Source organism: Esox lucius, chromosome 21 (assembly GCF_011004845.1).
Source record: "Esox lucius isolate fEsoLuc1 chromosome 21, fEsoLuc1.pri, whole genome shotgun sequence".
NCBI lineage: Eukaryota > Metazoa > Chordata > Actinopteri > Esociformes > Esocidae > Esox > Esox lucius.
In genome coordinates, this window is record NC_047589.1 from 13,625,492 (window position 1) to 13,643,012 (window position 17,521).

At 39.1% G+C, this 17,521-nt stretch overlaps 1 protein-coding gene across 2 annotated transcripts in view; it reads left to right on the top strand.

Moving 5' to 3' along the window:
• Window positions 1–1,007: 1,007 nt before the first annotated feature.
• Window positions 1,008–17,521, top strand: part of LOC105019407 (enhancer of polycomb homolog 1) — a 44,680-nt gene continuing 28,166 nt past the window's right edge. Inside the window, exon 1 of one of the 2 annotated variants that reach the window (XM_010885569.4) lies at window positions 1,008–1,341. In XM_010885569.4, coding sequence (XP_010883871.2) covers window positions 1,285–1,341 — 57 coding nt within the window. In that variant the 5' untranslated portion in view covers window positions 1,008–1,284. Of the gene's footprint in view, window positions 1,342–9,904; window positions 10,401–17,521 lie in introns of those variants that run through there. The other variant, XM_010885568.5, reaches the window with a different exon arrangement.

Below are 17,521 nucleotides of genomic sequence, written 5' to 3' on the forward strand. Positions count from 1 at the left end.
AAAGATGCAGCATTGGAGGATGTTACACTCAAAATGCAATATATGCCTGACACACACTACTTTTGTATTTATTTTTACATCCCTTGTTGTGCAATTTTCTCCTTTGCCAAGATAATCCATCCACTGAACAAACATGGCATGTTAAGAAGCTGATTAAACAGCATGATCAATTATTATAATTCAAAATAAAAACACTTTCACAACTGTGTTTTAGCTGCAAATGTGTAGCGGTGTAGCCTAGAGTCTGATGTTCTCCCTGGTTGTCACATCAGACATGCAAACTGGCCTCCTCAAATTAGTTTTATCCACTCTTCCCTTGTTCATCCACCTCTTCATATTATTATGATTACTAGGGCTTGAGAAGCAAGAGTCCCCTGTTTCAATTTGTAAATTATTTCCAAAGCGCATTAACTAGATACATTGTTCAAACTAAAACATTTTGTGTTCAGGACAAGGTTTATTTACAAAAACATTTTGATATTTGTAATAATTTCTAAGATATTCTACTCTTAAAACTTAAAATGAGTTGGGATTTCCTTGACTTTAACATGACACTACCAGTATCTCTCTTTTGAACCATGTAAGCTACAGAGAAACAAACTTTATTTCACATGATTAGGCTATGCCAACTTCCTAAAATGTTTCAGTTACTTGCATATATAACTGACAACAGCACCTCCTCACATTTACCAACCTAGGAGACTGTCTAATTCATTTAGAACGTTGTTATGCTCGGCCATATAAGTTTGGGACCATGATAATGACTTCAGTTTAAAACAATTTCACACAGAGTTCTTATTCCTACCATGTTCCCAGTTCTTTGTAAAGTGCATGTCTGAGATTTTGCGAGTTCCAGGTTGTTTTGAACGTTGCAGTAGGTTCTGTTAAGTAAACTAACCAGTGAGCTCATCGTCCCCCAGCTCTCCACAGGTGATTGGTGCCACTCGTTGTCCAATCACGTTAACCCCATTCTGCCTAGTTTGGTCAGCTGCAACGCCTGCTACATTAGGTTAGGTCAGCTGTAATCTTTTTGTGCGAATATAGCTGGGTAGGTTATCTAAAAGGCTACGTAGTTATACCTTTGTACACTCGTCATTAACAACCAAATACGGAATCAACAAATACATATTAAATTGGGTAGTGCAACTAGCTACATTCTAAATACTGCATAGTGAATGTTTGTGGATTGCTCGCTAACTTGATTGCTAAGCTAAAGCTAGCTAGCCAGCTAGCAACTATGCGGTTGTCTATGGATTACGTCGTTAGCTATGCTAACTGGAATATATGTTATGTCGACCAGAGTCGTCGTCGTCGTCATCATCAACACCGGTGGTTTTGCAGGTAAGTTTACAGTTTCCTTGTGTGTTTTCGCCTTTTTGGTAAGAACATCAAAGGATCAGGCTATGTAGTCAATATGGAAGCTTTCTATTCAAGTCTGTAGCCAGCGCCCGTTAATATAGTGCTTAGGTCAGGAGCAGTTTTAAACTCTCGCCTTGGTTTAAATTGTACGACTTATTTCAGTGTTGCACAAAACTGAGCTAGTTTCATTAATTATCGTCCTACCTTGAGATTTTGTTATTTTGCCAATTATTTTAATACGCCAATTTCCCCAATGTGGACCGTTTACAGGCTTGCATTTAATTTGCAATTGAAAGGACTTACCTAAACATGTTTTTCTGCTTATTGATGTAGAAGTCAACTCTGATTAATAGTACAGTAAAACGATTGCTTACAATCTTAACACACGCTTTGGTTCCCATATAATTTAGCTTTTTGAGTTACTTAAATATCACCCATAATATCCTTTATATTGTTACATTTTTAAAAAATATTTTAGAAATAACTTGGTCTCATGGTTAACTACCTGGAAGTTTGAAAAATCTAAAAGAGACAAAGTGACGTCATACTCACTTCGGACTCCAGGCTGGTCTCTGGGGAGTAAGGCGTATTACGTAAATATTTGACTGCCAATGTTGTAAGATATGTTGGTCTACGTTGGGGTACAGACTAGCTCCTTGAGGTAAGTGGCTGTTTGGAAGGACGTTGTGGTGTGGGATGGTGGACAGGCAGAAACATCCTCAACCTTGACTCCAGTAGTTAGAAGTTTGCATCCATGCGAGATTTATTTTCTAACCGTAGCCCAAACCTTTACCCCAGTCCTATGAAATGTTACCATTTCTATGTATTTTTTTCTAACCTTAACCCAAACCCTATCCTTATTTAATTTCTAACTTATCAGTTTTGTGATTTTGTGAGATATAATACATTTTAGTAGCAATCATAAAAACAATATTGTTTGTTTTGTAAGTGCTTTGTAATCTACCCAAACAGAATGTAATGAATCATATACATTTGGCTGCTAAAGACTTATGTAGGCTATATTAAGTTGCATGTTCCCGTGACCAGGTTTACAGTTACTCCTGTTGCCCGACCTTGGGCAAAAGCCCAAGGTCTGGTAACAATGGTAGCTTTTCTCACACATCCGGATGAAACGTTGGGCAGTAATTGTGCTCATTCAAAGTCAATTATTCTCTCTAGCACTAGGGGAAAGGCAGCTACAGTGAGGAGAACAAGTATTTGATACACTGACGATTTGGCAGGTTTTCCCACTTACAAAGCATGTAGAAGTCTGTAATTTCTATCATAGGTACTCTTCATCTGTGAGTGATGGAATCTAAAACAAAAATCCAGAAAATCACATTGTATGATTTAAGTAATTAATTTGCATACATAAGTATTTGATACATCATAAAAGCAGAACTTAATATTTGGTACAGAAACCTTTGTTTGCAATTACAGAGCTCATAAGTTTCCTGTAGTTCTTGACCAGGTTTGCACACACTTCAGCAGGGATTTTGGCCCACTCTTCCATACAGACCTTCTCCAGATCCTTCAGGTTTCAGGGCTGTCTCTGGGAAATACGGACTTTCAGCTCCCTCCAAAGATTTTCTATTGGGTTCAGGTCTGGAGACTGGCTAGGCAACTCCAGGACCTTGAGATGCTTCTTACGGAGCCACTCCTTAGTTGCCCTGGCTGTGTGTTTCGGGTCGTTGTCATGCTGGAAGACCCAGCCACGACCCATCTTCAATGCTCTTACTGAGGGAAAGAGGTTGTTGGCCAAGATCTTGCGATACATGGCCCCATCCATCCTCCTCTCAATACGGTGCAGTCGTCCTGTCCTCTTTGCAGAAAAGCATCCCCAAAGAATTATGTTTCCACCTCAATGCTTCACGGTTGGGATGGTGTTCTTGGGGTTGTACTCATCCTTCTTCTTCCTCCAAACACGGCAAGTGGAGTTTAGACCAAAAAGCTCTATTTTTGTCTCATCAGACCACATGACCTTCTCCCATTCCTCCGCTGGATCATCCAGATGTTCATTGGCAAACTTCAGATGGGCCTGGACATGCACTGGCTTGAGCAGGGGGACCTTGCGTGCGCTGCAGGATTTTAATCCATGACGGCGTTGTGGGTTACTAATGGTTTTCTTTGAGACTGTGGTCCCAGCTCTCTTCAGGTCATTGACCAGGTCCTGCCGTGTAGTTCTGGGCTGATCCCTCACCTTCCGCATGATCATTGATGCCCCACGAGGTGAGATCTTGCATGGAGCCCCAGACTGAGGGAGATTGACCGTCATCTTTAACTTCTTCCATTTTTTCACCAAGCTGCTTGCCTATTGTCCTGTAGCCCATTCCAGTCTTGTGCAGGTCTACAATTCTATCCCTGATGCCCTTACACAGCTCTCTTGTCTTGGCTATTGTGGAGAGGTTGGCATCTGTTTGATTGAGTGTGTGGACAGTTGTCTTTTATACAGGTAACGAGTTCAAACAGGTGCAGTTAATACAGGTAATGAGTGGAGAACATGAGGGCTTCTTAAAGGAAAACGAACAGGTCTGTGAGAGCCAGAATTCGTACTGGTTTGTAGGTGATCAAATACTTATGTCATGCAATAAAATGCAAATTAATTATTTAAAAATCATATAATGTTATTTTCTGGATTTTTGTTTTAGATTCCGTCTCTGACCAATGATAAAAAATACAGACCTCTACATGCTTTGTAAGTAGGAAAACCTGCAATATTGGCAGTGTATGAAATACTTTTTCTCCCCACTGTATGACACTTTCTTCTGCCTGTTAATTCCAATACCTCCCCTTATGCAGATTTTCATGCAAAGTTGCACAGACTTAATTTTCTTAACTGTTGCCATTCAAAGATTGCAGAAGTTGCAATGACTCAGACTTTTCACTAGCTAGCTAAATTAAGTTGTCCTGTCTGACTGGGCCCAGCATCCAGGAGGTTGTTAATGACTATATTTTTTTCATAATACTGGTGTGAATTAGAGATCGGCACGGATGTTAGAATATCCCAAAATAATTTACTATTCGAGTACTTAGGATATATGTATTTTAGTTGTAGTCGTAGTATTCAAGTAGTAGTAGTATTTGAGTATTAGGATATGTATTTTTTTTGGGTTGAAATATGTAGACATTAATATTATTTTTCTAAATACTACCATTTCAAATGTTTACATATGTTGATATACCATGATATTTAAAATTAAAAAAATGTTTTGATTACATGTTGATAAATGTTTTCTAGTTCTGTTGCTGAGTTTTGTGTGTCTACCACAATTATTCCTACATATGCGCGCTCGCTTTATGGCACACGAACAGCCATGAAGCCAATGTTCATGGGAACTATACCCAATCCTTTGCATTATGTAGTAGCCCTCATGTCGTACAGTTGTTTTAAAAACATGTATTCTGGTTAACCGAATACTATTCGAATAATAAAACATACTTTTCGCATAGTAAAATATTGTCCAATTCACATCTCTAGTGTGAATGACCTAAGCACCCGTGTTATAGTGAGATGATTACTGACAGGGAGAGGTTTCCCACTGGTCAGCCTAAAAAACAGCTGCATGCCAGGCAACATTATTATCATTATTAAGTACTTCAAAATGTTGTCACAGAAAGCTGTGTAATTTGATGAATGAGGTACAATCAAAAGTTTGGACAACTACTCAAGGTGATACTTTTTTTGATTTTTTTCGGACCGCGTAAGCGGAGCCAGCCTTGAAGAGTGAATGTCTCTTACTGAGTCCCGTCACTGACTCACTGAGTGACTGACTACCCCTTGTTAAATAGCGTAGTGGTTAGAGACGCGAGTTCCGGAACAACAAGTCCCACCTTCACTTCCCGTAACAGTTTAAAAGCATTGTGCCTTAGGTTCAGGACAGGAAAAACTTCACAGGCTACAATTTTACGTAGCTACGTAATAGAAGCCTAAAATAAAACGGTTCTGGTGGATATTAAGATTTGTTCAGGATAGACAAACACTTCGCTGGCTTCACGATTCTCTCTTCTTTTCACTTGACAAAAAAGTCAGTTATCGTTAGTGATGGCCATTCGAGGCTTCATTACCGTTCTTCTAGCAGCAGGATATTATGCCAGCAGTGCTAACTCAGATTTTCATTTTTCAAAATAAAAGCCATCATTGAACCATGTAAGTTAATATAGTTAACAATCTTGTCTGTACGTTTAATGTCCGTTCAAATGTTATTCTTGTCTGTTCTTTTTCACAGACTAGATTAACTATATTGCCTTATACATTTCAAGTATGGCTTTTATTGTGATAAAGAAAATCTGATGCTGGCAGCATAATATCCTGCTGCTCAAATAACGCTAATGAAGTGTAGAATGGCCATCACTAGTTATCGTCACCTATATTGTTGGATACTGTATCTGTCATTCACAAATGGCTAATTAGCTGTTAAAATGGCCAGTGGCAAAAGAGGATTTGTTCATGATAGACAAAAACCTCACTAGCTACAACCCTGAGTAGCTACGTTATAGGAAGCCTAAAATGAAACTGTTTACTATATTGCGACTTTTTCTGGTGGATTTTATTCAGGATAGACAAACACTTCGCTGGCTACACGATTCACTCGTCTTTTCACTTGACGAAAAAGTCAGTTATTGTCACCTATATTGATACAGTAGTTATTGTATCAGTCATTCACGAATGGCCAATAAGCTGTTAAAACGGCCAGTGGCAAAGGCCATAAAGTTTATAGATGCTATTTGTGGTGGAGGTAAAGTTAATAAGAAACGTTACTCAGTTTAACGCTAGTTAATGGTGTCTAACAAAATATTCAAACTTGCCGTGATGTTAATGAATGGCGTAGTGGTTAACGACAATGCCTTTCATATGGGCGACCCGGGTTCGATTCTCGAGAGATGATTATCACATTTTATTGCGGGCCGGTTTGACTAGGCTTGCCTGGTTTCTTGTGTCCACATTGTAGAATAATAATGAATAACCTCAGAACTATGAAATTACTTATGGAATTATGTAGCAGCCAAAACATTTTTTTTACAGAAAAATACATTTATATTTTAGATTCTTCCACCCTTTCCTTGAGGACAGCTTTGCACACACTTTGCATTCTCTCAACCAACTTAATGAGGTCCATATAAGCAAAGCCGAACATCTCAAATAAGCAAAGAGAAACAACTGTCCATTATTACTTTTAGGCATGAATGCCAGTCAATCCAGAGAATTTCCAGGAATTTGAAAGTGTCTTCAAGTGCTGTCATAAAAATCATCACGCACTTTGATGAAACTGGCTCTCATGATGAACACTGCAAAGGAAGACCAGAAGATGTCTGTTACACTTGCAGCAGAGCAAAAGTTCAGTGGAGTTACCAGCCTCAGAAATCAACAATTAATTCCACCTCAGAGTGCAATCCAAAAAAATCCATCCTAGAGTTCAAGTAACAGACATATCTCAACATCAACTATTTAGAGGAGACTGAGAGAATCAGGCCGTTATGGTGGAATTAGTGCAAAGAAACCACTACTGAAGGGCACCAATAAGAAGAGGCTTGCACCAAGAAACATGGCAAATGCACATTAGACTGGTAGAAATGTGTCCTTTAGTCTGATAAGTCCAAATGTAAGATTTTTTATTACAACTTTGATTATAAAGATGCAGAGTGGATGAATGGATGATTTCTGCATGTGTGGTTCCCGCTGTGAAGTATGGAGGAGGTGTGATTGGTGCTTGGCTGGTGACACTGTCACTTTATTTATATATTTTTTTGGTTTGTTTTGAATTTAAGGCACACTCAACCAGCATTCTACGGCAATATGCCATCTCACCTGGGGTTGCAAAGGGTCATAAACTTTCTGGTAACTTTCCTCAATTTCTATATACATTTTCCATGGAAATTAAAGGCCAAAAATTGAGAATTTTGCTTAAATTCATCAAAAAGAGCTTAACTTTTTTCTGACAGTATGCTGCAAAAGCATGTCTGGTGCAGAGATCAACAAGGCCTATGGAGTCATGACACCGTATCTCACATCCCTGGACTCGGTGAGGGCAATGTTCTTGGCAGTCTGGCGAAGTACACTTCAAAGAAAGGGCTTTGGGATGGAGATGCAATATGGTAGTCATGCCAACATATCTCATCAGCCAGCTGGTGGAAGGGACTTAGTGGATCTTAGGCTCTTTCCCCTGTTGCCTCCAACATTCTCCAAATCCCACCAATATCAGCTGCCTCAGAGTGCAATTGGTGCCAGTTTGGGGAACACCTAACACACACACACCAAAGCAGGCTGACCAATACAAGGGTTGACAAGTTGTTGTCAATGCAGGCAAATATGTGGCATTTTGAGCCTGGCAGCAAACCATCCTCAGCAAGGCTGGAAAGTGGCAGTGAAGAGGCCTCTGAGTCTGACATTCAAGAGGTGGACATTGAGGAGGTCCAGAGAAGACGTGAATGCCTGAGAGGAATGCAACCAGCTTTAGTTTTTGAGTGTAAGATCAAGCATTTTGGAAACAATTACATAAACTTTTTTTTGTCTTTACCAAGAAGACAATTCTGGAGGGCACTGTAAATTATTAATTTTTGACATTTGAAAGCATAATAAATAGTTTTACACAAGGTTATGTCTAATAATATGTGATCATTTTCTAATGTTTTTCAGTTATGAGAAATTATATATAATTTCACTTTAGTATTGTCGGCTATAGACAAACGATACACCATTCAGTTCACAAGGCCTAGAGGCATTGTCTGCTACAACTTTTTTCCATATAAGACACATAGAGATTTGTTTAATCTTTGTCAAATCCTACAGAGACAAAATGATATTAAAGAAATCTTGATCACAGAAGTGAAATGGTATCTTGCTGGTTGCTCTAGCTCGTGCTTACCTGGAACTCTGTCTATGGCTGTTGACAACACATGATCCCTATGCATGGCCATAGCTAATGTGGGGAAAGGTGAGTATAATTCACAGGGGCCGTGGCTTGCCAGTGATAATATCAATGTTGTGTTTAAGTGATAGGCCCAGGCATATCACTTTTCAGTGGGGCTAGGATTGCTGGTGATGGCCCTGCCCTCATGCTAATAATTAGTATTTATTTTTAAACATTGGAATGTTGTAATACCTTCATCCACTAGATGGCACTATAATACACACCGTAGGAAGCACTTCTAAGTTAAGGATCTGTCCTTAAGGAGTATTTCTTTATTTTATTTGAAAGATTATTTCTCACTAACATGAAATATGTTTCGAACGATTGTAGATAGGTTATGAAACAGTTTTCCAAATATATGTTTATTTAGCTTAAAAACTGTTGTATTTTTAGGCTTGTTCAAGTAAATACTCTGAATATTTATTTAGGCTTTCAAAACTATGGGACGTGTGATGGGAACTCCAGGCAAGAGAGCATTGCATTCATGAGTCGAGCCTGCTAGTAACAAAAGCATGCATTAGTCTCAACATTGACCGGCAGAGAAAATGACTTTGTTTATTATTGTTTGTTTATTAGTTGCTAACATCTGATTGTAACATTTAATGTTTGCCTTAATGTGATGGTGGTATTCTAAAACGTAACCAGCTTGTGCAGATGTGCAGTCAGTTTTAAGTTTATCCTCTGGTAATTTGTCAGAAATGTTGTTGATTTATTCAGAGTCCTGAATGTGCTAACATCATCTAGGGATGCGTACACCTTTTGTATCAACAGCAAAAGCGGTGAATATTAACATAATGCTTTCTAAAGATGCTGGTAAGTGGTAGGTAAAACATTCAGAACTGGCATAGGATATGTTATTTCACTTTGAAACAGTAGACATAATTGAATATGCAACATCCATAGCTACATTTTCTGTATTACAAAAATATAGTGGACAGGACTATGGTATCGGGCAGTTGAGTGGTGATGTTTATGTAGTTCAACTAATAATTTACGTTTTGCAGTGCTACATTTCACTAATGTTACTATTATCAACCTGTTGAAGTTGAAAGTTATTGGTAGCTTTGTAAATATATTTTTTTCCAGAACCTTCATTGCCTCTGTAAATGTAACCTAAAAGCCAGGTTGAAGAAATAACCCCGATACTTTTGATTTATTTTACACCCGGCCACAAGAGGGCGACATTGACAGACAAACATGACCTTAAAATGACTGTACACTCCAATTTGGTTCTTGGTACGTGGTTTGCTTTTCAGCAACAGCAAAAGAATATATATATATCCAAACCGCATGCTGTATAGAACTAACGTTTGAGTGTATGTTCATCCCGTAAAACATATGCGAACTGTCAGTAGATGTAATGTTTTGCAATAAAATGAGGTCAAATATTGCAATTTATCATTTTCTACCATTTTGCACTAACGCAATCTGCCTGTCTGACCTTATACTGTTGAATTAAGTGCATTTGTGCAAAATGTTCTAATGTAGTGCACGCTGGTTTGCAGTGCACCTGCCTCCAAGTATGTGAATATTCACTCCAATAATTGTGGATCATTGACTGTATGAAAAAAACCTGAGGGTCCGTGTGAGTAACTCCCCTTCCCCCAGTGCCCCCTCCCCTCAGGGCTCCGCGAGCGCGCACGCGCTCGAAGCCGTGTGGGAATGGCTGTTCTGTGATCGGGGGTTGGGCCGCCAGGAGCGAACGGAGAGCTGCAAGAGTTTGTAATGTCCGCCATGTTGGCCATGGCGTATTGAACCAGGGAGGGAGAGCGGAGCCTCGGAAAAAAGAGACCGACAGAGAGCGACCAAAATCCGGGCCTTCCCGGCTCCTGTTCGCATCTCCATATACCTGCCCTACTACAAATCGAAAGGTTGACGTCTGGCGAACATCACAGATCTATCCATGAGAACTCAAATCAGTACTGTTGTGCATCTTAGGAGATCGGATAGATTTATGCTGCATCTTGTATTATAAAAAAAATGAGTAAATTGTCGTTTCGGGCACGGGCGCTGGACGCTACCAAGCCTCTACCCGTCTTCCGCTGCGAGGACTTGCCTGACCTGCACGAATATGCCTCTATCAACCGGGCAGTACCGCAAATGCCAACTGGGATGGAGAAAGAGGAGGAATCGGTATGTTTTATCGTTGTCAGATTCATATTTGAGATGTTTGCCATCATTTCACAATATGGGGGCGCACCTATCTTGCCTGCGCAAGTTCGCACAAAATGGCGGACATATATGTTATTTGTGAACACGGTAGATTGCGTCGGAATATGAGTGTTACGCTGAAATGTCTCCGTTTTTATTATCATAACGGTGTGTAGTGTCGAGATCGCGTTCATAAGCCGGATTGTATCCACTTGTTTCACATAGAATTGAATTGTAAATCACAAAGGGGTCACGTGATTCGTTTCGCTACCGCCATTTTGTTGACTTTCTCTTTGCCAAAGACAGTTGGGGATGGGCTTTGAACTGGTGCGCTTACAGTGAACAAATAACAGGGGGAGACAGTGAGTCAATGTCTTTTCTCATGGTTCGAAATGACCACCACTATTTTGACAGATCGGTTAAAAAAACATACGAAACTGCGAGTTGGTTGCCAGTCAGTCTGATTTAAAAACGTTTTTTACGCATGATGCAAACTTGTGCTTCGGTACTACATCAATCTGCACCTGCTGTTCCTTTTGCATAACCAGGTCTACCTAAATGCACATTTTAGCGTTTCTTATCCAAGTATCTCGATTATCGAAGCATAGAGTTCGTCTGTTGCTGAAAGTTAGACCTTGGTTGAATTATTTAATGCATTGCCAACATCTGGCCGAATACAAACATTTCCGGTATTTATCAAGCATCTCCGATTGGAAGGGCTGATAAATTGGCAGTTTTCGAACGAAGAAACACCAGTCTGAGTTAAAAAAAAAACAAACAAAAAGAAATCACAGCCATGGGTCTGTCAGGGGACATGACGCAAGAAACTCTGACCCAGTTTTGAGTGATAATCCAATTCCTCCTTATGTAACTGCCTAAAGTGACAGATATAGCGGCTGTTTTACTACAGGGTCTCAAGTGATGTGCAGTGTGGTTGTTTTGCTCTCTGACCCACATTAATAATAGTGGACCTGGATGGGAAACCCTAGGTCTGAGTCCTTTGTGACACCCTGTTTCCTTTCTGCCTAATACACCATCCTTAATGACTAGGGCTTTTAAGACACATGGTTATAGGCTATTCTCATTTACAATATCTGTGTGTAATTTTTAAATTGCGTAACAGGAGTGGAGTGCACTCAACCACTGTGAATTAAGGTGCAACCAAAATGTTGCAGTAAGTTAAAGTGCTCACCATTAACTGATTTTTTTTTTTTCTACAACAGTTAAAAGCTAATGCTGCACACACAATGGCCCTCTGTCATTGGCCTAAACGTGACCTCCTTTATTTTGCTCTAATATTGCACTGTTATTCATTTTTATTTTGTATTCCAGTACATCCTGTATGCAACTAAACATTTAGATTAAAGTATGTTTAAAATACCAATTGATGTATTTTACAAATTAGGGTATACAGTGAGACTTTCAATTTACATTTTATTTTTAAAACAACATGCATATGTTTTTTGGGTGAAATGCACTTTTTTTTATATGATATGCACTATGTCTTGCCTTTGTTAATGTTCAAGCAAAGCATTGTCGGTGTGGTAGCTCAATCAAACTTGACAAATCATTAATTCAAGGCAGGATGGAATACATTAGCAGAATTGAACGTTAGAGATTATGTAGGTTTCGGTAGCCAAATCCTTATGTTGGGCCAATGTTGCATCTGAATGTAGTTGAGAATGAAGTGGCGAACATGGTAAGATAACTCTGTAGCAATTATAGATTGCTCTGTTCCTAGAGGCACACGTTTACTGCTTCTTGCTTTCCCCTCCAGCGTGCTTTTCTCTCACTATTGACTGTTGAGTTGATGTTTGAGAATGACACATGCTCCATTGTACGTTATTTGGTAATGCTAATGTAAAAACAGACCAGTGTAATAATAAAATCCTTTCTAAGGCATGTCCCTCCTTCATGTAAATAAAAAATGTGTTTCACGTTGCATTTTGTTGCACATAATTTTCTTTGTCTGCAGTTGAAATCTACCGTAGCTATCAGAGTAGCTTATAAACATAGGTAAGAAATACCACTGCTGCTACCTAACAAATACATGCAAGTTATGTAACAAAAGCAGCATGGAACATTTTTGATAGTGGTTTACTATTTAAAATGTACAGTCCGCTACTTTCACAGTGGAATTAGGGTGAGTATTAAATATGTACATTAAAAGGCTTAAATATCCAACTTTGCTAACCCTCCATTTTACACAGTTCTCACCGTATTTCATATAGCCTTCCATGACATTTATAATCATATTCAACAGCTGGAGGTATCAACATTTATAGAAGTTCAATCTAGGCAGATTATTCACTGGGTGTATAAATTTGAAGCATCCGAATATCAGCTCCTCACCAAATGCGTTGAGAGGAATCCCAGTAACAGGTGTGAGAGGCCTTGAGAGAACATGATACCAATTTCCAAATTGATTAAACTTCTGTCAGTCTAGTTTGATTGTCTGCAATTTGCCATTGTAAAAATTCTGTAGTATGAAGACCAAATGAGTTATTGCATGTGTGTACTTCAGTAGGTGTTTTCTACTGGATTCATGCAAATGATTGCTAGAACACGCCAATAGGATCTCACTAGTGTTTGCTCTGCTCACCTGTTTACTTATTCTGTCCCGCCAGCTTCATAAACCTTTCATTGGCGACTACATTATGTGGTCTGTTAGGTTAGTTATAAAAATCTTTGCCATGACCAGCAAAATTGATTTTAGCTTGTTTACCAATTAAGAGTTAATAAATAACATTCCTTGTCCCATTTAATGATGTTTTTCCAAACCCTGTCTGCCTTTCACAGTGTGAGTTTTGTAAACTGTAAAGTGAACCATGAGTTTGGCAGCTAATGTTTTATCCCAACAAGTACTTGGCTACAGTTTTGTCTTGTAGCTTACACCTAGTTGGCTTTTATCACAGTTTGGGTTGTGATTTGTCTTTTTAGGTTTGTTTCACCGTGGCCTATGTTACGTTTTATTTTAATATTGATATTTAAATCACTACATTTTCTGCTGTACTAAGCTGATCTTTAGGTTGAGCTGCCTTTTCATTTTCTGCCTGTGTAAAATAGTCCAGATAGTGTTAAATCCTACCTGTTTGAGAACAAACCAATGTCTGTGTATAGTAATGTAACTTTTTCATTTCAACTTGTCAAGCAATCGGAAGAACCATAACCTAGAAAAGCTGCACATTTCTCATTTGCTTATCCTCTAATATTACACCCAACTTGGCTTCTTAACTGACATGCATTTGTTACAATATTATTATAATATTATTATTATCTAGAAAATGTGTGCATACTTTTTTTTTGGATTGCCTGTTTGGCTGGCTTGCATTTTGTTTTACTGATTAGTAAATATAGATCTGTGTGTGTGTGTGTGTGTGTGTGTGTGTGTGTGTGTGTGTGTGTGTGTGTGTGTGTGTGTGTGTGTGTGTGTGTGTGTGTGTGTGTGTGTGTGTGTGTGTGTGTGTGTGTGTGTGTGTGTGTGTGTGTGTGTGTGTGTGTGTGTGTGTGTGTGTGTGTGTGTGTGTGTGTGTGTGTGTGTGTGTGTGTGTGTGTGTGTGTGTGTAACCTTTCTGGGAAGCATTTTATTTACACTCTGTGGACTGAATCAGCAAAGTAAAAGCAAGACAGTAAGGGTAGATTATGAAAACACATTTTGAAAGGTGAGATATATTTGTGAGTTTGGCAAAATATCATTGCATTAGCCATGGAAAAATGCAAAGAATGTCTTGAAAATAGCTTTTAAACTCCTGAATTTTCTCTTTGCTCCATGGAAAAATTTATAGGATTTCAGGAAGGCTGGCTTGAAAATTTATCAGCAAGATGGGGCCCTCAAATTCTTGTTCTGCTGCATAATGGCACCCATTGCAACGCTCACCACCGAAGTACTATTTGTACCGAAGTGTATTTGTCGTCCCATGCAGTATGTTATATTGGTATCCACAGTACTCTACCTCAGTCATCTATAATTGACAGCATGTTCATTTTTAATGATTATTTCACAAAAAATACTCACACACACTATTTAAACGTGACATTAAAAATGAGTGTGAGTGTGTGTACTTTTAATCTGAAATGGCCATTAAAAATAAACATGCCCACAGCTAACCTTATCGTGTCAAAAAGTTGAACATTTAAAGATCTGATAAAAATGTTTCTCTCAAACTTCTTACAAAATATGTAGTCTTAGTACATCAGCTTTGAACATGCAGCAACTGTGTTTTTCCCTATGGCAAAATCTGTATTATAGCTGAAACTACACATTTTTCTCTTCTGTCTTTAAGTGGGCGTTTAAAATGTTTTTTTCCGAGAGCCTTAGATTGACCCTTGGTATTTCAAACATGCACTGATGAATTCACTGTTAGGCTGTTATTTTCATTTCACTCAAGTTGGTTATTCCGATTATGATCACAAAATGGTGCTCCAGTCCTGCATCAACAAATTCAGCAAAAATAATTTCTTACATTTAGACCTACTGCTATACATTTATTTAAATTAGTTAAATTCCACCTTATTTAACACTTCTTGACTATCTTCATCCACGACTGACAGATACACAATTTCTGTCAGTTGTGGAGTTGTATAAACATCTGCTTGACCTTTTTTCTTTTACTGCAAATTTTATTGGACTCTTCTGTGCCTCTGGGTGACAATAAATCAAGCAAATCAATGTCCTGTTAAAATAGGCTTTGTTTTACACTTGTTGTACAGTTTTCGGGATTTTGGCCCAGCTGTGTGCGTAAGAAAATGTTTAGTGGTTTATACCCTGGAGAGGACTTCATATGGTGAAGAGAAATACTTGGTTATGTATTGTTTTGGTTAAATGGCATTTCAGTTGTTCAGCATACTGTTAACATTTAGCATACAATCTTTGGAGGTCAAAATAAGTAACAGTGATCCTCAAGCTTTTGACAGGGATGTAGTAGTGCCTGGGACAGAAAAGCTTGGCAACTGCTTGTCCAATCGAACTAGGATAATATGGTGACAGTGCGTTGGTATGATGGCATGAACAGACTATGCTGGTGATTGTGCCAAGTTCTCTCTCCTAGTTGGCATGGACTTTACTAACATCAGGGTTCTTTTCGCACCATCCCCTGTCACTACCACCCACAAACACAGTTAAACAGGTATTGGAGGATCCCAAGCTTTACAGTGTCGTCTCAGGTCCGATGTTGTTCAGGTTAGTCGGTCACAGTAATGTTCTCCAGAGGAGTGTGCAGAAAGATGTCTGGCTCAGTTTCTTATGCAAGTACCCAGTGCCCAGATTTTAGCAGCCAGTGTTTCCATTCAGACAGAGGTGATTAGGTGTTGGTGCAAAAACATACTCATGATTTATGGGGTCATATCTTATATATACCTCAACATCATGTCAGTGACTGTCACATTACTAAAGCAACAGTCTATCCTCCCTGTAGGGTTGTCTGAGGTGTGATTTTATAAAAATTCACAGGTATGATTTGAATAAATTCTAGTAATTCCTCTAGTTTATGCATGTTTTCTTTTGTTTCTCATAGTTTGTAGGCTAGTGCCATTCCCTGGCCATTATCATAGGACATGATGGCAAGTTTAATTTTGCTTTTGAAAGGAATGTAAATTCTTTCATAATTAGATTTGTTCTGCTGCTAAGAGAAGGGAGGCCAGAGACTGGTCTGTTTCTAGACCAAATTCTCTTAAATTAATGGTATAGCTCTGAGGATGTGCAGCCTAGCTCTGATGCACGCAATCTGTTCTAGAAGATAAACACCATTAACTGTTTTGGTGGATAACTGCTGCAGAACACCCCTGATGAAAGTTTGTTTGTTTCTGAATTTGGTTTGTTTCTGAATTAGGGCTTTTATTGTTTCTGGTTGCATACATTAAGTTAATTTTGAATGGTCCTGTAGGTTGGCACCCTGATAATGAATTGTTGTTTCTCCACAGAAAGCCAAACACTGCCGTGGTCAAAGACAATCTTACCTTTTGTGTTATAGCCTAGCTAGGTTATAATAGGTTACCTGTGGAAAGTTGAGTGATTGAAGTGAGACTAATGAGGAAGAGGTACTTTTTCGGCTACTTTGGCATGGTTCCTTTCCCTCACTCGTTCATGCTGTTTGGCCTGCTTGTGTCTGTGGGTTCAGTCTTTTCGTCTATTGCTTTTAAAGTCCAGCAGAAAACCTAGTCGATAGCACATCTGAGCATTAACCAAAATGTTGCTAGATCGAATCTCCTTGCTGGCATAGGGAAAAATCAGTATAGGCCCGATTTACAGGTATTGGCTGGTTACTTTAAACTTTCCCTACATTTCAGACCTATTGTGCTTTCTAGCGTTTCTGCTGCATTCATTTTGCTCCGGCATGGCCGAACCATAGCCACCTCTGCGGGAGAGAGAATCTCCTGGCCTTGAATTCTTGTTAGACATGTGAATTGCCTTTTCTTGGTTTATCGATAATCTGCAGACCTGCCGCGGTTTGCATGATCATGTGTAGGGGTGAGGGATAGAGAGCGCACAGCAACAACCATGTGTGCAGTACCCTAGCTTACCCTGCCGTAGCTTACCGCAGTGGATCATTTTAAAAGATTAATTCCCAACTCCAAGGTGCTTTTCACCCCGCAAATCTATTTTTTTTTTTTCCTTGATGTTAGTTCAAGAAAAAAACTTGGCACCATCAACAAATTACTGCAGGTGAGTTAGATTGTAGTCAGCTAGCGATTGACAGCTGAGACGCACCCAACTCAAGTGTTATTGAAACCGTTGCCACGGTAACCACCTCTCAGGCGCAGGAGAACATCTCCGTGTTGTCTGTGATATTTTGGCCTAGTGTAGACTCGGGTGAGTTCACTACATTTTTTTTGGAAGTTGAGCGGCAATATACCGTCTTACTTGTTGTAAAGGGATGGGGGTTGGCCGCCAAAGTGAGTGGCTGGTAAATTCTGAATCTGCCTGCGACGTTTGCCTGTGAACAAATCTGTTAATTCTTCAGCCAGGGCATCAAGTGAAGTGCTTTTACGGCAGCGAACTGTCAGAGCACTTAGCGATCTTCAAACATTTCTATCCATGCATTGTATAATGTACAAATAGTGTGTATATTTTATCATTTATACATATTCCATTCATTATCAGACTT